General features: G+C 36.3%; 1 protein-coding gene across 5 annotated transcripts in view; it reads left to right on the forward strand.

The window, feature by feature from the left end:
• The window catches only part of CFAP61 (cilia and flagella associated protein 61), a 336,449-nt gene that overhangs the window by 58,211 nt on the left and 254,990 nt on the right, over positions 1–23,248 (forward strand). For all 5 annotated transcript variants that reach the window (XM_033094245.1, XM_033094247.1, XM_033094246.1 and 2 more), the window contains one exon: positions 7,585–7,744. In XM_033094245.1, coding sequence (XP_032950136.1) covers positions 7,585–7,744 — 160 coding nt within the window. The remainder of the gene's footprint in view (positions 1–7,584; positions 7,745–23,248) is intronic.

Consider the following 23,248-nt stretch of genomic DNA (forward strand, 5'->3'; position numbering starts at 1 on the left):
ATTCAGTCTTGGTAGGTTGTTGGCACATAATTGTTTGTAGTAGTCTCTGATGATCCTTTGTATTTTTGTGTTACGTGTTGTAATGTCTCCTTTTTCATTTTTGATTTTATTTAAGTCTTCTCTCTTTCTTTTTCTAGCTAAAGGTTTGTCAATTTTGTTTATCTTTTCAAAGAACTTTTATTGATCCTTTTTGTGGTTTTCCTGCTCTGTTTCATTTCTTTCTATTCTCGTCTTTGTGTTTTCCTTTCCTTCTCCTAGCTTTGGGCTTAATTTAATGTTCTTTTTCTCATTTCTTGAAATGTAAAGTTAGGTTGTTTGAGATCTTTCTTTTTTTTTATTGTAGGCATTTATCCATATAAACTTACCTCTTAGGTTTTGGTACGTTGCTTTCCATTTTTGACTGTTTTAAGATATTTTTTCATTTCCCTTTTGACTTAATCTTTGACTTCTTAGTTTTTCAGGAGTGTTTTTAAATTTCCACATATTTGTGAATTTTCCAGCTTTCCTACTGTTACTGATTTCTACTTTCATAACACATGATAGATACTTGGTGTGATTTCAATCTTCTTAACATTTGCTCAGACTTGTTGTTTGACGTAATGTATAATCTGTCCTGGAAAATGTTCCATGTGTGTTTGAGGAGAATGTGTATTTGCTGCTGTTGGATGGTATGTTCTCTATATGTCTGTTAGGTCCATTTGATCTAAAATAGCATTCAAGTTCAGCATTTTGTTGTTGATTTTCTGTCTGGATGTTCTATCTCTTGTTGAAGGTAGGGATATTGAAGTTCTCTACTATTATTGTGTTATTGTCTATTTCTCCCTTTACATATTTTAGTATTTGCTTTATATATTTAGGTGGTCCAGTGTTGGATATGAATATGAACATGAATATAAAATGATTGTTATATCTTCTTGATTGACACCTTTATTATTATATAATGAACTTCCTTGTCTCTTGTTGCTGTATTTAGCTTGATATAAGTATAGCTACTTCTGCTCTCATTTGGATTCCACTTGCATGGAATACCTTTTTTTTTTCCCACTTCACGTTGAGCTGGTATGTATCCTTAAAGCTTCAATGAGTCTCTTGTAGAAGCATATAGTTGCATCTTGCTTTCTTATTCACCCAGCCACTATGTCTTTTGACTGGAGAATATAATCAATTTACATTTAGAGTAATTTTTGATAGGTAATGACTTATTAATGCCATTTTATTATTTTCTGTCTGTTTTGTAGTACCCTTTTTCCTTTTTTCAGCTCTTGCTGCCTTCCTTTGTTAACTGATGATTTTTCTATAGCAGTATGGTTAGATTCTTTTTTGTTTATCTTTTGTAGATCTACTGTAGGGTTTTGCATTGTGGTTACAATGAGGCATACATAAAACATCTTACAGATATAACAGTCTATTTTATGCTGACAATAACTTTGATCATAATAAAATGTTTACCCTTTTACTCCTTGTTTTATGTTTTTGGTGTCACAATTTACCTTTTTTTGTATTGTATATTTATATGTAAATTATACTTTTTTTCCTTATTTTTTAGTTATCTTTAATACTTTTTCCCCTTATTTTTTAAGCTAACATGTTTAACATTCCACTATATTACAGTTTTAGAATATTCTGGATTTGACTATATACTTGCATTTACCAGTGTGTTGTATGTTTTCATGTTACTAATTAGTGTCCTTTCATTTCAGCTTAAAGAACTATCAGCATTTCTTGTAAAGCAGGTCTAATGGTGATGAATTCCCTCAGCTTTTGTTTGTCTCAGAAAGTCTTTATCTCTCCTTCTTTCTGAAAGGTTGCTTTGCCAGATGAAGAAATCTTGGTTGGGATGTTTTTTCTTTCAGCACTTTGAATATATCATTCCACCTCTCCCAGCCTGTAAGATTTCTGCTGAGAAATCTGCTGTAGTCTTATGAGAGTTCCCTTTTAACAAGTTACAAGCTTTGTCTGTTGACACTTTTGAGATTCTCTCTTTGTTTTTGATTTTTGATAATTTTATTATAATGTGTTTTGGAGAAGATCTTAAGTTGATTTTTGTTTGGTGACCTATGAGTTTCATGAACTTGGATCTCCAAATCTCTCCTCAGATTTGGGATGTTCTTAGGCATTTCTTCTTATCCATTCTGTTCCTTCTCCCTCGTTCTCCTTTGGAAATCCAATGATTTCAAGTTGGTCTTTTTGATGATATTCCATAGATCATGTAGGCTTTTTTCTCTCTTTTTCATTTTATTTTGTTTTCCTCTGACTGGATAATTTCAAAGATCCTGTCTTCAGTCTCACTGATTCTTTCTTCTGCTTGATCAAGTCTGTTGTTGATACACTCTATTGCATTTGGGGGAGAGGGGAGTTCATTTGTTGTATTCTTCAGCTCCAGAATTTCTATTCATTTTTTTTTATTTGTCTCTTTCTTAAACCTCTCATTTTGTTCATGTATTGTTTTCCTGATTTTGTTGAATTATCTTTCTGTGTTTTCTTGCAGCTCATTGAGTTTCTTTAAAACAGCTATTTTGAATTTTTTATCTAGTAAGTCAGAGATATCCACATCTTTGAAGATTATTGTGATCCTGTATTTTTTTAAATTTGTTTATTTCTTGGAATTTTGTGTCGCTGTCTTCACATTTGTACTATCAATCATCTTCTCCAGTCTGTACTATTTTTAGAGGAGAAATGCCTGTGTTAGCCTTGCTAGGAATTCTAAGCTTTTCTCAGACCTCCTATGGATACATACGCTCCATACTTCTTGCTTTCTCTTGTGGCAGAATTCTTAAGCTTGTATGGATTCTCTGGATCTTGCAAAATATCAGGCCATGTGCTGACAGCCTCTCTTTTGTTTTCCCAAAGGTGGCACTACAGCTCAAGATTGTGGTCTCTCTCTGGCCCACAGATTCCACTGATTTTCTGCATGTGCTCACTAGCCATCTGCCAAAGCCTGCTTGTGCTGCTGTTGGGAGCATGCAAGGGAGCTAGCTATAGGAAGGAGTGGTATATAGGAGAGGCACATGGAGAACTTGGGGTGCTCGTGGGTCAGTTCAGGGGTTTCACAGGTGAGGCATTTCCAGGAGGTCATGGATGGGCTTTTTGATGGGATCTGCAATCCAGTTAGGATCTGTGTTTCTTTAATGTCTTCCATAAAACAGCCCTACTTGCTGCTTTCTCAGACTCCAGTTGACCAGAGACAATGGAACAAAGTACATCAAGTCTGTCTCTTCCCAGACCAGCCCGTGGTAGTTATAGGTCATGTATATAGAATATCTGAGAACTGTGCCTGTGCCATATGGGAAACCTTTGATTAGTGAAAGGTTTTTAACTATGAGGATTTTCTTTGGCTTGATAGCTATTTGGAGGAGTTGTAAGTCATCATTTTATTGCATGTTGCTTTTCACAACTGTCCTGGCTTACCTTGACATCTGGTGTTTACTCTAAACTGAGATTTCAGGGACAGGCAGTTGGAGGTCAGGGACAGAGGGGCAGCATGTGTCTGCTTTTGTGTGGGCAGCAGTAGTCTGAGTAGGCACTACTGAACTGCAGGGGGTCAGACCCTGCCAGCTCAGCCATGTGCTTGGCATTAGGAAGAGGGGATCAAAGCTGGCAGTGGTCACAGTGAGGGCACCCTCATTGTGGAGTATTGTAACCCAAAAGGGATGGGTGACTGTAAGACTTATTAGATGGAAGCATGAACGATACAGGGCACATATGTCTACAAATGGACCTGCTTGTGAAGACAAGGCATTGCGCATATGGTTTTATAGTAATCTGAGTTTTATGTATCATCATGTAGATCCTCACAGGAAATACAACTGCAACAAAACTTCCAGTTTTGCTTTTTATTATAAGATAATTGAATATACCTCTGTGGTAGAAAGTATCTCTGTCACCTGGAGGATAGAGAGCAGGCAGCAATCAATGCCTTTTCATTATACAAGTTAAAAAAAGTCCATTAAATCAATTTATTTTTCCAGAAAACACCCATACACAAAGTTGTATTCGAACACTGCTGCAAATTCATATTTCAGAACAGTTTCTCAGATCAGAATAGTTATTTGAAAGAAACCCAAAGGAAAAAGCAGACATTTGCACAATATGTCCTTGCTCTGTTGCAGTCCATAATTGTGAACTTTTGTGAATTGTCACCACCCTGGATGAATGATGGTAATATAACAGGTTGTAGAATTGGAGAATGTTAAATCTTTGTTCCTAATGGCAAAACATGTTTTTCTCATTTTCATCAGAATGTGTGATCCATGCCATTTGAAATCAAATTCCAAACACAATGAGCCATTAGTGTAATAGCTCATTACTAACAGCGGTCTTATAAATAATACATTCTTATCATGCACATGCAGCTCTCCATGAAGCCAGCAAAAGGTATTTCAGGCCATCAAAGTTTTGTTGCGCCAGCATGGCTGTAGATTAGAAGGACATCTCCATGTGCACCAAGATGGATGCCAATTTTCCCTGCCGAGAGTGAGGCTGGCCGTCTCTTTCTGCACATATGGTAGATGGATTGGTTAATCAGTGTCTGTTGAGTCTTGGGCCTAAAATTACAGAGAAGCCAGACAACTGCAGCTACGCAGCCTTTGTTCACAAGTGTAAACAAGACAAACAATCACTTGTTATTTGAGAAAAATTTTTAAATGTTTATTTTGGACTTTTATTAAAATGTCAATGGCTTTATAAAACAGCTGTGTAAATTCAGCCTTTTACAGTTAGTATCATTTTGGGGTGGCCTGTAAAGAAAAGAATATGCATGAATAAAATTAATTATTAAAATTCCTCTTATATTTCAGGATTAAGGAGAAAATAAAGGGAGTCTTACATGTATTTTTCAAGCACAAGCTTGAAAACAAGTGTTTTAAACTAGAAGACACATTAGAGAACAAATAGTTTAATATCTATTTTTCTGTCATTTAAAAGACTGAGCATTATTGTAACTTAATTATCTGCTTTAGTAGGTTAAAGTATTAACCATTTTTTCCAAATGGGCGTTTATGGGATGATGCTACATTCTTGGGGCTAGGGAATGTCTATGATTGTTGAGTTTTACTTCCTGAGTGGAATGGTTGTCTCAAGAAATAGTCTGAACACTTGAGGAATAGGACCCAGTAAACGGTGGTTTCTAATAAGAACTGGCGGAGTTAATCAGTCAAGCAAAATTTGCTTAAAACCCATGTAATAATCCACAGGAATTATTTATGTGAAATTTATTTGTTTCCAGTTTTACTGAGATATAATTGACATAGAACATTGTTTAAGTTTAAAGTGTACAACATAATGATTTGATATATGTATATTTGCAAAAGAATTACCACAAGATTAGTTAACTAAAGAACTGTACATTTCTCTCAGTCTCTTTTAAAATTTTAAATGCTTTCCTTGCAGAGAAGAATGCAATACAGAATTATTGAAGGGACATAAATAATTTCAATTATAGTCATCTCTTAATGTTGTATATGATAGAATTAAATTTTCTTGTTCATTAGTAATATTTCAGTACCAATAACAGGTTGAGATCAGCTAGCTACTCATGAAAAGATGACTCGTTTCCTCTACTGCCAACATTTATGACACCAAATGTATAGGGTTTTTTCCACACCAACCAGTTCTTCAGCTCTCTAGATACCAACTGGGTATCCTACAATTCAATTCTGACACTACCTGGAGTTAGCACAGACCCCACACATTTAGTTAGGGCTCATGCCCACAAGACTGCTCCCACTTCAGACACCAGTCACAATTCCCAAGTTGTCGCCTGTACTTCTAGCTGACTGACTATAAATCAGGGGTTCCCACAACACTTTCCACACATTCGATAATTTATAGAACAGTTCACAGAATTCAGGGAAACATTTTGCTTAATATTATACCAGTTTATTATAAAAGATACAACTCAGGAACAGTTGAATGGAAAAGATGCATAGAGCAAGGTGTACGGAGAGGGGTGTGGAGCTTCCATACCCTCTCTGGTTGTGCCATCTACCAGCACCTCAATGTGTTTACCAACCCAGAAACTCCTGAAACCCATTGTTTCGGGGTTTTTATGGTGGGTCCATTAATGATTGATTATATCTTTGGCTATTGGTGATTGAACTCAATCTCCAGCCCCTCTCCCCTGCCTGGAGGTAGCGGGTGGGACTGAAAGTTCTATCCCTCTAATCACATTGTTGATTCCTCTGACAACCAGCTCCCATTCTTAAAGAGTCACCTCATTAGCATAAACTTAGGTATCATTGAAAGGGGCTTATTTTGAAAAACAAAAGATGCTCCTTTCAGGGAATTACAAGTGTTTTAGGAGCCTGTGCTTGGACCAGACCAAATATATATTTCTTTTTACTGTATTTTCCCATGTATAATGCACACTTTTTTGCCCTAATTTGTGAGGGAAAAATAAGGATGTGCATTATACACGGGTAGTACTAATTTCATATTCATATAAATGTTTTTAATTTTTTTATTCATGCTGATGAGTTAAAAGTGTAACTCTAGAAATCAATAACGATATCCGTGTGCAAAATAATACCCTGAAATATGATAATTGGTTTTGTCGAACTTACGACGAACTTGCAACAATGAAGAGTTCTTGGCCTTCTATGATGTGTAAATATTGTAAATTTGTTACCGATGCATAAAATTTCTTGTGCCTTGTAATTATTCTTGTGTTTTGTAGTTATTTGTCACATAAAATTTCTTGTACCATAGTATGTTAAAAACTAAATAGGTACAAAAAACAAGTACCTAAATGTAAACAAATAAAATGTGAATGAAAAAAATAAAGATTTTTTCCCCTGAAAGTTTGGGCCAAAAACGTGGGTGCGCATTATACACGGCAAAATATGGTATATCACACTCATATTCCTACCTGTATTCCTCATCAAAGGCCTAAAATCATGGGGACCATTGCAAGAGGTTCAGAAATAGGTATCTGTTAGGATGCTGGAGGTGACGCATTTGCAGATCAGAACCACATGGTGAACCAGTATGACAAGTTAACTCCACTTGAACATTCCCACCAGACCTCTTTCCTCACATCTCCTCCCCATGAGACCATCTAATTAAATAAATAAATGAATTCAAGAAAATTGAAGAGTTCCTACCTAATACGGAGCCAGTGACCATGAACTTTCCCTGGCTCAGGGGTCAATAAAATGGACACTGGAACAATGGCTGGTCTTACAGAGAACTGTGTGTGGTGGAGGGGAGGAGTGGTAGACAGAAGGCTGGGCATACAGTGGGATAATAAAAGGGATATGGGGCAGGCAGGGGCATTGTCAGGGCAAAGAGGGCACATGCTACGTTACATACCAAAGAGTTTTCCCTCAAGAACTCTGTGGCAGCTCCCCTGTGTTACGTATCTACTTCTAGGATTGTCCACAGTGGTCATTCATTGAACATTGTTTTGAGCATGTTGTATGTGCTGTGCATTGTACTAGACAGTGGAGCTACTAAGAGAAAAACCTGCCCCTTAAACATCTCAAAGTGCCTGTCAATCTACCAACTGCCCACGTCCTCAGTTCGTGGGCTCATGCTGACAATTCAGTTAAGGTCTGATAGAGTAATGAGATGTTTTGGATGTTTCAGGTAGAAGGTGTTGCTGTCGGGTTCATGAGTGTATGCTCAAGAGTGAACATGCAGCTCCTGCATGAGTGCTTTGACTTGGGGCCCTTCCATGGACTCTGCACCCCACATCCTGATGATGTTCTGGAGCCACCACAAGAGCTCAGTGTTCCCGGAAGTCAAGGTACAGGGGTCATCACAGGAATACAGCAGGAATTAAATCCATGCCCTATACACAATGGTGCTTTTCTACTAAGCAATGGGACTAAATGGCTCATTTTATATCTCCTTCTCAAATCCCCTTTAAGCTGTCGTTCCCATGGTTTCATCAAATCCTTGTGCATATATCTATGAGCACAGATAGTCATAGCGCACAGGTTTAGTTAAACATAGTGGCCTTGCAGCTTAAGGTTTACCAAACCTTCATAATGTTCATTGTGCAATAATTGGTAGTATTTCAGGATTTCACACACACATGCAAATGTAATTTTAAGTGAATTTTTCAAGTCAAAATTCAAGAAGTTCTATGTGCCTTTAAGTTTTAATCACACCAGTTAGTGCTTCTGTGTTTACGTTTGACAAATTATTATGTAGTACAGGTCTATTGCAAGTAGTCATTTGTAACTTGCTTAACATATTTCTAGACAGATGAAATAATAAAATTGATTTTAAAACATTGTACCAGGATTTTCACCAAGTGAAGCTAGGTAATCTCAAATGTTGGTACTTTAATTTAGTGGGGTCTTATTGCATCCTTGGGTATTTTTGCAGTAAATGTGTTGGTTCTTAAATCAGACAGATGCAGGCAAGATATGTTAATTTACTTCTCTAAACCTGGGTTTCTTCAGTTATAAAACAGAAATCATAGCAATACCTTCCACATAGAGGAGTCATGAGGTTTCGCTGAGATCACCCATGTCAAGGGCTTTCCTCAAGTGCTCAATAAATATTGGTCATCATTGTTAGCAATTGTTTCTTTGTGATTGGCCTTTTACCTAATTGAGTCTTTCCAGGTTAAAATCAGGGCATTTTGAATTGCTCTGCTTTCTTGTGCCTGAAAGATTATATATATATCTACGTTCAAAAATAGAAAGAAGAACATGTTGGGTGGTGGCAGAGTTCTTGGTAATCTAAAAACTGGCATGTGTCATTATCCCTTGGATGGGAAGCCATGTGCATGGATATTCAGAGCTCATCTGAATACTTGTTCGTTACGGAGAACTTGCAGAGCCATAAATGGAGAGGTGTTTCTGTTTTGTCCTGATGACAACACTCTTCACAAAAGAGAGATTTGAGGTCATTGTTTTTTATTAGTGAAGGCTGGCTCACCTACACTTCTTAGCAAAGAGATATTGGAGGGTTCTGAAGGAACTTTTCAGCATGAGACCACCCTCAATCATGAATTATCATTGTCATTTTCAAGTGCATAAATTTTTATTGAAGGTGGTATTAAATAGGTTTTATGGCTTAATTTTCTCATGTATAAAACGGAGATAAAAATATTACCTAACCCAAAGAGTTCTTGGGAAGATTAAGTGTTAAAATCTTCATGATATACTTAGCTCAATGCCAAGCACAGAGTAAGTCCTGAAAACTTTTAAGTTGTTTTATTCTGCCCCGCCATCACTGTTGTTGTTATTAAAAACAAGTTGAAAAGATATAGTCTTTCCAGTGTGATCCTGAGTGGCTCTCAGGCTACTGATATTCCATATACAGAATGAATGGAATTTTCTATTTTAGAAACTTCATGGGGAGGGCAAAATTTAAAATCTAGGCTGAACCAGACTCAAAAACACATATAATCTAGTATAGTCCTGTCTAGCAAAAGCCCACAGAGATACGGAATCTGAAAGAAGTCCTCATACTTCTCTCTACCGCCTTTAATATTTTTACTTAAAATTAGTTGATCTAGGATAGGATGATTTACGTAAAGGAAATAGGATAAACTTTGTTATCTTCTGTGCCTTGTTTATCTTTGAAAAGCCAGCTTTATGTTCACTGATACAAAAGTGATTATGAAATTTTCACCAGAGAGCACTATTGTAGACTTTCAATAACTAAGGGATGGATTCACAAATAATCAACAGCTCATTATATTTAGAAGAGAGTCATCAACACATTTTGCTGCCATCTTCCTATCAACAACAACAAAGAATGAGGCTCCAGATAAAATTCCAAATGTGCTATCATCTACTGTTCATTTTTTCCTGATGAAAGTCTCAATTAAAGGAAATATAATTTTTCTAAAATATAAACTAAAATTTTTGTGTCAGCTGGGCATGCATCATTGTACTTTATATGTTTTTTTACTTTTCAAAGTGCTTTTTACTTTTCAAAGGATTTTCATGTATATTATCTCACTTTATTCTCACAACTTGATGTTGGAGAGCTAGGACAAGTGACATTATCTCTTTTTTATACCTGCCCAAGCTCTTATGAGGTGTTAAAGCTCATCAGGAGCTGACTCAGAACCTAGACCCAGTCCTCTCTGCTTGGCACGGTGACTTTTTTTTTTTTAATTTATTGGGATGACAATTGTTAGTAGAATTACATAGATTTCAGGTGTACAACTCTGTATTACATCATCTATAAACCCATTATGTGTTCACCACCCAGAGTCAGTTCTCCTTCCATCACCATATAGTTGATGGCACGGTGACTTTTGATCTTGGATGGCTTTGACTAAAAACTCCAGTGGGGGTTCTACCACACTAGGTACATGGTCGTCAGTGACCTGCCAATATTCCTCAGACTATTTTTTGTGTGTGTGCTCTGGACAGATTCCATCTGCTGGAATCTTTCCCTCTACGTCTGCAGAATTTGCCAGAACTGTGGATGGCCACTCTCCCCTGTGCGGGACGCAGGCCAAAAGTACCAAGAAGTTAACACTACAGCCTCTGCTTCCCTGTCTCACCTTGCTACTTTCTCTATCAACTGCTAAATAAGTGGCTGTACTACAAGTCTTGATTACAGGTCTGCTTCTGAGGGAACCTACACCAAGACATTGCTGTTTTACTCACCATCTGTGAAAATATTTAATTTTATACACAACTGATGGGAGTTGGGGTATAAATACCCCAGCTCCCTCACCCCTCAGGTGGGATAACTGTGAGACACGAGTTTTGTACTGTGTCCTTAGTTTTTCCTTGGAATTAAGTTCCAGCAGTCCACAGTAGTAATCTATAATGACACAGATTTTATTATCTGCTGGCTTCCCTTTCTTTCTTCCTCACCACCTTACTGGTGTTTCCTAGAATAACCTCCAAAATAAACTCAAATCCTCAAATCCTTGACTCAAGGTTGGTCTTTTCCCACCATCTGTAAAACTTGCAATTCCACGCCAACCTCAACTCTTCCAAGTAGAATAATGTCACAGATCAATATCTTAAGCTAATACAGTAGCTCTCCTTCTTTAGCTACACACATGATCGGCCTGCTGTCCTTCATCATATCAGCCATATCAGAATTTTCCATTGAATCTAAAGAGTTTATGCACATTCAAGTTTGCATTTTACTGGAATAATTTGTATATGTTTTCATTTTTTATCACCTAATTTTGCATATACTGAGGATGCCAAAAAAAATGTATACACATTTTAAGAAGGGAAAACTTAAAATTGTAATGCTCAATATATACTGATAAAAGATGAATACAAGTCACATTTGACTTCAGCAATTACAAGAGGTGCTCAAAGTGGTTACCATCAGCGTCCAGACACTTCTGATTACAGCAAACTACTGTTTGAGCAACGTTGACCAAAAAAGTGTCCACTTGTATACATTTTTTTGGCACCCCCAGTATAGCCTATCATGCACTTGTAAATTTTGTTTTTTTATTAGTTTCAAGTATACAAAACAACATAATGATAAGAAATTTACATCCCTCACAAAGTGATAACCCCACCATGTCTACTGACCTTCTGATATCATACATAGCTATTACAATATCATTGACTATATTCCCTATGCTGTATTTTACAACCTGTGATTTTAATATATATTATATATATGTAACATCACACGATGTAATTATATATTATATATTATAGATGACATTCAATATTATTTTATATTACTTTTAGGTGTACAATGCAGTCCTCAGGCATTTATGTAATCTATGAAGTGATCCCCCCGATAAGTCCAGTGCCCATCTGGCACCCTACATAGTCTTTATAACATTATTGATTATATTCCCCATACTGTATTTCACATCCCCGTGACTATTTTGTGACTACCAATTTGTACTTCCTAATCCCTTCACCTTTCTCACCCATGCCCCGACTCCTTCTCATCTAGCAACCATCAGTTTGTTCTCTGTATCTATGAGTCTATTTCTGTTTTGTTTGCTCATTTATTCTGTTATTTAGATTCCACATATAAGCATGATCATGCACTACTTGTCTTTCTCAGTCTGACTTATTTCACTTAGCATAATATCCATCCATGTTGTTGCAAATGGTACAATTTCATTCTTTTTTAGGGCAGAATAATACTCCATTGTAAAAATGTACCACAATTTCTTTATCCAATCGTCTATTGATGGGCATTTTGGTTGTTTCCATATCTTGGCTATGTGAATATCACTACAGTAAACATAGGGGTGCATACATTTTTTTTTTCAATTAGTGTTTTGGATTTCTTTGGATAAATACCCAGGAGTAGAATTGCTGGGTCATAAGGCAGTTCTATTTTCAATTTTTTGAGGAACCTCCGTACTGTTTTCCATAGTGGCTGCACCAATTTGCAATCCTACCAACAGTGCACAAGGGTTTCCTTTTCTCCACATCCTTGCCAGCACTTGTTGTTTGTTGATTTATTGATGATGGCCATTGTGACAGGTGTGAGGCGGTATCTCATTGTGGTTTTAATTTGCTTTTTTGTGGTGATTAGTGACATTGAGCATCTTTTCATTTGTCTATTAGCCATTTGTATGTCCTTTGGAGAAATGTCTCTTCATGTCCTCTAATAATTTTTTAATTGGATTGTTTGTTTTTTTGGTGTTGAGTTGTATGGGTTTTTTATGAATTTTGGATATTAACCCTTTATCTGGTGTATCATTAACAAATATCTTCTGTCATTCATTACGTTGTCTTTTTATTTTATTGATGTTTTCCTTTGCTGTGAAAAAACTTTTTAGTTTGACGTAGTCCCATTTGATTATCTTTTTTTAAAAATTTCCTTTGCCTGAGGAGACATATCAGTAAAAATATTACTAAGGTTAATATCTGAGCGTTTACTTCCTATATTTTCTTATAGGAGTTTTATGGTTTTGGGTCTTGCATTTAAGTCTTTAATCCATTGTAAGTTTATTCTTGTATATGGCATAAGAAGATGGTCCAGTTTCTTTTTTTTTCTTTGCATGTAACCGTCCAGTTTTCCCTGCACCATTTATTGAATAGACTGTCTCTACCCCAATGTAAATTCTGGCTTCCTTTGTCATAGATTAAATGACCATATAAGTGTGGGTTTATTTCTGAGCTCTCCATTCTGTTCCGTTGGCTATGTGTCTGTTTTTATGCCAATACCATGCTGTTCTGATTACTGTAGCCTTGTGGTATGATTTAATATCAGGTAGTGTGATACCTCCAGCTTTGTTCTTCTCTCTCAGGATTTCTGTGGCTATTTGAGGTCTTTTATGGCTCCATGTAAATTTTAGATTATTTGTTGTAGTTCTGTGAATAATGCCATTGCCATTTTGATAGGAATTGCATTGAATCGATATATTTCTTCGTGTAGTGTGCACATTTTAATTATATGCTCTGTATGAACATGGTATATGTTTCCATTTATTTGTATTTTCTTTAATTTCTCTCTTCAATGTCTTATAATTTTCTGAGTACAGCTCTTGTACTTCCTTGGTTAAATTTATTCCTAAGTGTTTTTAAAATATAATTGTACATGGGACTGTTTTCTTAATTTCTCTTTCTGATAGTTTGTTATAGGTGTATGAAAATGCAACTGATTTCTGAATGTTAATTTTGTATTTTACTACTTTACTTAATTCATTTTTCAGTTTTAATATTTTTTTGGTGAAATCTTTGGGATATTTACTATTATGTCATTTGTAAATAATGACAATTTTACTTCTTCCTTTCTATTTGGATGCCTTTTATTTCTTTTTCTTGTCTGATTGCTGTGGCTAGAACTTCCAGCACTATGTTGAATAGAAGCGGAGATAGTGGGCAACCTTGCCTTGTTCCTGATCTTAAGGAGAATGCTTTTAGCTTTTTCCCATTGAGTATGATACTAGCTGTGGGTTTGTCATGTATGGACTTTATTGTATTGAAATATGTTCCCTCTATTCCTACTTTGCTGAGAGTTTTTATCATATGTGGATGCTGGATTTTGTCAAATCCTTTTTATGCATCTATAGATATGATCATATTATTTTTTAGTTTTCATTTTGTTTATGTGGTGTATCACGTTAGTTGATTGGTGGATACTGAACCATCCTTGCATACCAGGAATGAATCTCACTTGATCGTGGTGTATGATCTTTTTTATGTATTGCTGAATTCAGTTTTCTAACATTTTGTTGAGGATTTTTGCATCTGTGTTCATCAGGGATATTGGCCTGTAGTTTTCTTTTTTTGTAATGTCTTTATCTGGTTTTGGAATCAGGTAATGGTGGCCTCGTAAAATGAGCTTGAGAGACTTCCCTCCTCTTGGATTTTTTTGGAATAGTTTGAGGAGAATAGGTGTGTAAATTTTGGTTTTTAATTAACTAAATTTTGGGACTAAACTGGGACCAGTGACAACGTCTAAGGATGCAGATTTTGTTTCAGTGTAAGGAAAATCTAATAAAAGTTTATCTTTTTACTTAGTGCAGTACCTAGTTTACAAGCAGCAAGTTCCATAAATATTGGAATAATTCATAAAGAGAAACAGATGCTCAAGAAAGGGCTTTCTGCTTATATGGGAAATAGTGCTAAGTGAGATCTAAGATCTTAAATGCTGAGTCTCTGAAAACTTAATGAACACACATTAGGATATTCCATATGCCTGGCAGTTTGTGATCATATTCCTTAAGTGGCAATACAGTGGCTCAAAAACAATTTCTTTTTTCCAGTTGGCCCCACCACTGGCCCTGCCCAGTTTTGCAAATCAATCTGTGTCTTTTGTTCACTGCACCATCACAATAAAGACTTTGGAATCAGAGTTGAGCTTGCAATTTTCTTGATGATGTGTAAGCTAAAATAGGGGATGGACTGTGTTTCCACAGCTATATTGGCATTGCCACGTTTACTGGTTAAAAAAAAAAGAAAAAGACAATTTATGTTTTGTCATGTAGGTTGGTGTGACCTGGGGAGCTGAGCCCTGTAAGGTGTAAGTTTCAAGTTTGTGAATCTCAATTACATACCCAGGGCCTACCATACAGAATTTCTGTGGAACCTGATGTGCCCTTAGCAAGGAGAAATATAATTTTATATGACAGAATTGTGGGCTTTCAAAAGAATAACCAATATAGCCCCATATAACCAACCCACCCAGGAAAAGTGCTGCTTACTGTAGACTTAAAAGGTTCTTTAAAATACAATTTTTATAACATCTCCATATAAAACATAGTTGTGTTGCTTTTTAAATTAAAAAAAAAAGAAAACCACTCTTATTGTCAGCAAATAATTTTTATGTCTTATTTAAATTTCTTTTCATTGAACTTACATTTACTTTTTACCTCAGATTCTCTCCTCTATAGGGGGAGGAAACATCTGGAAACATCCATGTGCTAGAGCTATGAAACAATGGCTAAATCGAGTCTTATTTATTGCGTATCAAATAGTCCCAGGTCTTTTAGCGTGTCTTCCTAAGATTCTGTTTTATACGTCCGGTTGCCTTCTGTTTCACTTTGTTCTTCTTTTAACATGGATTCCAAATATGGATGAAACACTCATCTACAGAGAAAAGCAGTGTTTCTGCCAAAATATTTACATTATATTTCTCAGAACATCTATTTTAACATCCAGTACATTCTGTATTTATTTAGCTAGTGACCCACTAGGACTCTATTGAGTTTGTTCGCCTGTCATAACAAGAGTACCACAAACTGGGAAGCTTAAACAACAGAACTTTATTTTCTCTCAGTTCTGGAGGCTATACATGTGAGATCAAGGTGTTGGAAGGGTTGGTTTCTTCTGTGGCCTCTGTCCTTGGCTATTTTCTCCCTGTATCTTCATGTTGTCTTCCCTCTGTCCTTATTCTTTCTTTCTTTCTTTTTTTTTTTTTGGTTTTTGTTTTGTTTTTTATTGGAAAATATTGGGGGACAGTGTGTTTTTCTAGGGCCCATCAGCTCCAAGTTGTTCAATCTAGTTGTGGAGGGTGCAGCTCAGTTCCAAATCCAGTCACCGTTTTCAATCTTAGTTGCTGGGGCCACAGCCCACCATCTCATGCAGGAATTGAACCGGCAACCTTGTTGCTAAGAGCTCAAGCTCTAATCAACTGAGCCATCTGGCTGCTCTGCTGTCCTCTCAGCCGCAGCTCGTTGTCTTCAATCTAGTTGTGGAGGGCGCAGCTCATTGGCTCATGTGGGAATCCATCGCAACCCCGTTGTTAAGAGCTCGTGCTCTAACCACCTGAGCCATCCAGCCAGCCCAAGGATTTTTTAGTGAGGCTAAGTTCTTGCCATATAGGATAAAGTGAAAGTCAGAAAATAAACATACATGACCTATAGATGTTCCATATAGTTACCATAGAATTTCTACTTCTCAGGGTTCTCTACTATGTGGAGCAACAAAACAAGACTAAGTATGTCTTAAATCCAGCCTCTTAGACTATGGACATTTTCATCATGGGAGCAGGTGTTCTTGATATTGGATCTGTGTGACTGATTCTTGGGATAGACTTCTGGGGTGGGAAGGCTTCATAAACCACCTTAATTTGAATGCAAAGATTTTTGAGTACATGTGAAGTCAGCTGGTGGTCTCTTAACATCCATCTTCCCAACCTTCCTTAGATTTCCCAGACTCTCTTGCAATTAGTATGGTCATACATTCCAGCCAATGAAATATAAGTGAGAGTAAGATGAAAATTCTGTGGAGTGCCGTTTGAAAAAAAGAAAAATAGAGGGTGCCCTTCTTTATCCTTTCTTCCCACCTGCTGTCTGGAATATAGACAAAATGGCAGGAGTTGCAGCATTTCCTGGGTTCATGAGTGGTCTGAGAAACGAAAGCTATGCACAGTAAAGTCATACAATAAGAACTGGCTTAGTTTTCCTACCTGCCTGTGGTTGTCAAATTACCTCTGGACTGCTTATCTCCAAATTATTATGTGAAGGAGAAGTGATCTTGTATCTCTTTTAAGTTTGGGATTTTCTCTTTCATCCTAAACTATTTATCAGTGATACAGTGCATTTTTATAGGAAGTATTTCTACATTTTTCATTCATTTCTCAAAAAGCATTTGAAGTTGAAATATTTACTAATTTCTTGACTAGAAGGATCTGTAAACCCTAATGGGACAAAGTGTGGTTAAAAAAAGCAAACAAACAATTATCTGACAAGTCTTTTTTGTGATCTTGTGGGATCCTAATCATTTGACAGTATTGAATATAAATTAAGTTAATCCTTTAGTACTAGTTACTAGTCACTCTATGTTCATATTTCTAGAATGGATGTGGTTTATATCTATTATGAACCAAGTACATGGAATTTCAGTCATTTTTCTCTGTGAAATGACTACTCTTTCAGGGTACTAGAACAAAGGATGCAGTTATTTGCTGCTGGGCAAACATTAATGGAAAGGGGCCGTTGAATTGAAGTGGCAGGGGAAGCAAGTTGCAAAAAAAATACTGGGTTGGAAGCACATAGGGATTTTGAGAACAATGAAAAACTTGATCAAATTGTGAAATATTCATTTTTGGAGGTACTAATTTTAAGAAGAAGAACAACTTGTGAGGAAAAGGGATTACTATTTGATGTTTAGTATATATAGTATATGATGTATGTGACTAGTATGTGAAGACTTGGTATATGATATCCTACTTTTTCTTTGGCTGATATTTCTTCTTTGGTCTATTTATTTATTTATTTATTTTACTTAACTCTGATTAATTACTGATAGTACTGTGAGAATGCTCATAGTATTTTGAGACTAGTCTTACTGTTTAACTTATTTCTTCTTTATAAGTTCCTCTTCTCTCTCTCTCTCTCTCTCTCTCTCTCTCTCTCTCTCTCTCTATTAGTTTCAGGTTCACAAGACAAAGTAATACTTAGACGTTTATCATTTATATCCCTCACACTGTGTGAACCACCCTCCCCCCCATTCACTATCCCTCTGACATCACACACCGCCATTACATATCCGCTGTCTCTATTCCTAATGCTGTACTCCGATTCTTGTAAGTACATACATCTATATATACATATATATATATATATATATATATATATGTGTGTGTGTGTATATATATATATATATATATATAATTATAGTTGACACTCATTCTTGTTCAGCTTCAGCTTCAGGTGTACAGTGCAGTGATCAGGCATCTACATCTTCCCTGAGGTGGTCTCCCTAATGAGACAAGTGTCCATCAGATACCCTACAAAATCTTTACAACATTATTGATTACATTCCCCAAATTAATTTTCAGAACACCAAGGCCATCTTGTGGTTTCCGACTGTTTTCCAATCCCCTCACTTTCCCCCTTATACCCACCCCCCGCCCATCTAGCAACCCTCAGTTTTTCCTCTCTGTCTCCAAAACTGTTTCTGATTAGTTCATTCACTTATTCTTTTCTTTAGATTCTACATATAAGTGAGATAATATGGTATTTGTCTGGCTTATTTCACTTAACATAATGTTCTCTAGGTCCATCCATGTTGTTGCAAATGGTAAGATTTCTTTCTTCTTTATGGCTGCGTAATACTCCATTGTATAAATGTACCACAGTTTCTTAATCCAGTCATCTATTGATGGGCATTTCGGTTGTTTCCATGTCTTGGCTATTGTGTATAGTGCTGCAATAAATATAGGGGTGCATAAAATTTTTTGAATTAGAGTTTTGGATTTCTCCAGATAGATAAGTAGGAGTGGAATTCCTGGATCCTAACGTAGTTTCATTTTCAGATTTTTGAGATACCTCCATACTGTTTTCCATAGTGGCTGCACTAATCTGCAATCCCACCAACAGTGCACAAGGGTTCCCTTTCCTCCACATCTGTGCCAGCACTTGTTGTTTGTTAATTTATTAATGATAGCCATTTTGACTGAGGTGAGGTGGTATCTCATTGTGGTTTTTAATTGCATTTCTCTGATGGTTAGTGAGGTTGAGCATTTCTTCATATGTCTGTTTGTCATCTGTATGTCCTTTTTAGAAAAATGTCTCTTCATGTCCTCTGCCCATTTTTTAATTGGGTTGTTTGTTTTTTTGGAGTTGAGTTGAGTGAGTTTTTTATAAATTTGTGATATTAACCCCTTATCAGATATATCATTGGCAAGTATCTTTTCCCATTCAGTAGGATCCCTTTATGTTTTATTGATGGTTTCCTTTGCTGTGAAAAACTTTTTAGTTTGATGTAATCCCACATGTTTTTTTTCCCTCTTACTTCCCTTACGCAAGGGGATATATCAGTAAAAATCTTACTCTGGGTAATGTCTGTGAAGTTTCTTCCTATATTTTCTTCTAGGAATTTTATGGTTTCAGATCTTACATTTAAATCTTTAAGCCTTTTTGAATTTATTTTTGTATATGGTGTAAGGAGGTGGTCCAGCTTCATTTTTTTGCATGTGTCTGTCCAGGTTTCCCAGCACCATTTATTGAATAGACTGTCTTTAACCCACCGTACATTCTTTTTCCATTGTCGTAGATTAAATGGCCATATAGGCATGGATTTATTTCTGGACTCTCTGTTCTGTTCCATTGATCTATGTGTCTGTTTTTATGCCAGTACCATGCTGTTTTGATTACTGTAGCCTTGTAGTATAATTTGATGTCAGGTATTGTTATACCTCCCATTTTGTTCTTATTTCTCAAGATTGCTGAGGCTACCCGGGGTCTTTTATGGTCCCATATAAATTTTAGGATTATATATTCTATTTCCGTGAAAAACGTCGTTGGTAGTTTGATAGGAATTGCATTGAATATGTATATTGCTTTAGGCAGTATGGACATTTTAACTATATTAATTCTTCCTATCCATGAACATGATACGCGTTTCCATCTATTTATATCTTCTTTCATTCCTTTCTTCAGTGTCTTATAATTTTCTGAGTACAGATCTTTTACTTCTTTGGTTAAATTTATTCCCAGGTATTTTATAGTCTTTGGAGCAATTGTAAATGGGATTGTTTTTTTAATTTCTCCTTCTGATGTTTTATTATTGGCATAAACAAATGCAACTGATTTCTGAATATTAATTTTGCATCCTGCTACTTTACTAAATTCATCTATCAGCTCTTATACTTTCTTGGTGGAATCTTTAGGGTTCTCTATATATAGTATCATGTCATCTGCATATGACAATTTTACTTCCTCCTTACCGATTTGGAGGCCTTTTATTTCTTTTTCTTGTCTGATTGCTCTGGCTAGAACTTCCAGCACTATGTTGAATTGAAGTGGAGAAAGTGGGCAACCTTGCCTTGTTCCTGATCTTAAGGGGAATGGTTTTAGCTTTTCCCCATTGAGTATGATGTTAGCTGTGGGTTTATAATATATGGCCTTTATTATGTTGAGATATGATCCCTCTATTCCCACTTTCTTAAGGGTTTTTATCATAAATGGCTGCTGGATTTTATCAAATGCTTTTTCTGCATTTATTGATACGATCATGTGATTTCATTTTTCATTTTGTTAATGTGGTGTATCACATTAATTGATTTGCAGATTTTGAACCACCCTTGCATACCAGGGATGAATTCCACTTGATCATGGGTGTATGATCTTTTTAATGTATTGCTGAATTCTGTTCGCTAATATTTTGTTGAGGATTTTTGCATCTATGTTCATTAGAGATATCGACCTGTAGTTTTCTTTTTTTGTGGTGTCTTTGTCTGATTTGGGGATCAGGGTGATAGTGCCTTCGTAAAAAGTGTTTGGGAGCCTTCCCTCCTTCTGGATTTTTTGGAAGAGCTTGAGGAGAATAGGTGATAATTCTTTTTTGAGCGTTTTGTAGAATTCACCTGTAAAGCCATCTGGTCCAGGGCTTTTGTTTGTTGGGAGATTGTTGATTACTGATTCAATTTCCGTGGTGGTAATCAGTCTATTCAGGTTTTCTGTTTCTTCTTGAGTCAGCCTTGGAAGGTTGTACGCCTCTAGAAAATTGTCCATTTCTTCCATATTGTTAAATTTGTTGGCATATAGTTGCTCATAGTAATTTCTTAAAATTTTTTGTATTTCTGCCTTGTCTGTTTTTACTTCTCCTCTTTCATTTCTGATTTTATTAATTTGGGTCCTCTCTCTTTTTTTTTAATGAGTCTGGCTAAAGGTTTGTCGATTTTGTTTATCTTCTCTAAGAACCAACTCTTGGATTCATTGATCTTTTGTATTGTTTTTCTGGTTTCTATTTCATTTATTTCTGCTCTGATCTTTATTATCTCATTCCTTGTACTCCCTTTGGGCTTATTTTGCTGTTCTTTTTCCAGATCCCTTAAGTGGGAAGATAAACTGTTGATTAGTGATGTTTCTTGTTTCTTTAGGTAGGCCTGCAATGCTATGAATTTCCCTCTTATGACTGCTTTGGCGGCATCCCATAGATTTTGGGTCATCGTGTTTTCATTTTCATTTGTCTCGAGATATCTTTTGATTTCTTCCTTGATCTCCTGGTTGACCCATTCATTATTTGGTAACATGTTATTCAGCCTCCATGAATTGGTGTGTCTTCCAGTTTTCTCCCTGTAGTTCACTTCTAATTTCATAGCACTGTGGTCAGAGAAGACAATTGGTATGATTTCAATTTTCTTAAATTTATCAAGACTTGTTTTGTGGCCTAACATATGGTCTATCTTGGAAAATGTTCCATGTGCACATGAGAAGAACGTGTATTCTGCAGCTTTGGGGTGAAATGCTCTGAAAATATCGATTAAATCCAAGTGGTCCAACGTGTCACTTAAGGCTGTTGTTTCCATATTAATTGTCTGTCTGGAAGACCTGTCCCTTGTTGTCAGAGGTGTGTTGAAGTCCCCTACTATGATAATGTTACTGTTTATCTCTGTCTTTATGTCAGTCAATATCTGTTTTATATATTTAGGTGCTCCTATGTTGGGTGCATAGATGTTTACTAGGGTTATGTCCTCTTGTCGGATCGATCCGTTTATTATTATATAGTGCGCATCTTTGTCTTTTAATATGTTCTTCATTTTAAAGTCTATTTTGTCAGATATAAATATTGCAACTCCAGCTTTTTTCTCGTTTCCATTTGCATGAAATATCTTACTCCAACCCTTCACTTTCAGCCTGTGTGTGTCTTTTGTTCTGAGGTGAGTCTCTTGTATACAGCATATACAAGGGTCTTGCTTTCTTATCCACTCAGCCACCCTGTATCTCTTGATTGGAGCATTTAATCCATTTACATTTAAAGTGATTATTGATAGGTACATAGTTATTGCCATTTTTAAATTTGTAGATTGTTTTCATCTTTCTTCTATTTAGAGAAGTCCTTTTAGTATTTCTTGCAATGCTGGCTTGGTGGTAATAAATTCCTTTAGCTTATTCTTTTCTGGGAAGCTCTTTATCTCTCCATCAACCTTAAATGATAGCCTTGCTGGATAAAGCAATCTAACTTGTAGGCCTTTGTTTTCCATCACTTTGAGTATCTCCTGCCACTCCCTCCTGGCCTTCAGTGTTTCTGTAGAAAAGTCATTTGATAGTCTTATGGGCATTCCCTCGTATGTAACCCTCTGTCTTTCTCTTGCTGCTTTTAGGATTCTCTCTTTGTCTTTAAGCTTTGCCATTTTAACTATAATGTGTCTTGGTGTGGACCTGTTTGGGTTTATCCTGGTTGGAACTCTCTGCACTTCCTGGGCTTGTATGTTGGTTTCCTTCATCAGGTTAGGGAAGTTTTCGGACATTATCACTTCAAATATGTTCTAAATCCCTTGCTTCCTCTCTTCACCTTCTGGTATTCCTATGATGCGCATGTTGTTGCGCTTGATGTTATCCCAGAGGTCTCTTAAGCCGTCCTCATTGTTTTTTATTCTTTTTTCTTTCTGTTGTTCCGTTTGGGTGATCTCTGCTAAATTGTCTTCTAAGTTGCTGATTCGATCCTCTGCTTCATCTAACCTGCTGGTAATTCCTTCAAGTGAGTTCTTTATTTCAGTTATTGCATTCTTTCATTCTAACTGGTAGTTCATTATGATTTCTCTATCCTTCTTTATGTCCTCTCTAAGCTCCTTAAACATTCTTATCATCAGTGTTCTGAACTCTGTCTCTGATAGGTTGGTTCCTGTGTTTCATTTGGCTCCATTTCTGGAGGTTTCTTCTGTTCTTTTATTTGGGACATGTTTCTTTGTTTCCCCATTCTGGCTGACTCTCAGTGTTTGCTTCAGTGTATTTGGTAGATCCCCTAGAGTTCTTAGTTCTTGCTGGGTTATCTTATGTAGTATGTGTCCTTTATGTTTGACTGCCACTACTTCGTTCTTCTCTTCTGGGTGTGCTTCAAAGGTGACTCTTGTGTTGTGTATGTTGTCTTGTTAAAGTAAGATCTCTAATTGCTTTTTGCTTGTGAGTAGGTGGGGTTAACTCCTAGGCTGACTA

This window comes from Rhinolophus ferrumequinum, chromosome 23 (genome assembly GCF_004115265.2).
Source record: "Rhinolophus ferrumequinum isolate MPI-CBG mRhiFer1 chromosome 23, mRhiFer1_v1.p, whole genome shotgun sequence".
NCBI lineage: Eukaryota > Metazoa > Chordata > Mammalia > Chiroptera > Rhinolophidae > Rhinolophus > Rhinolophus ferrumequinum.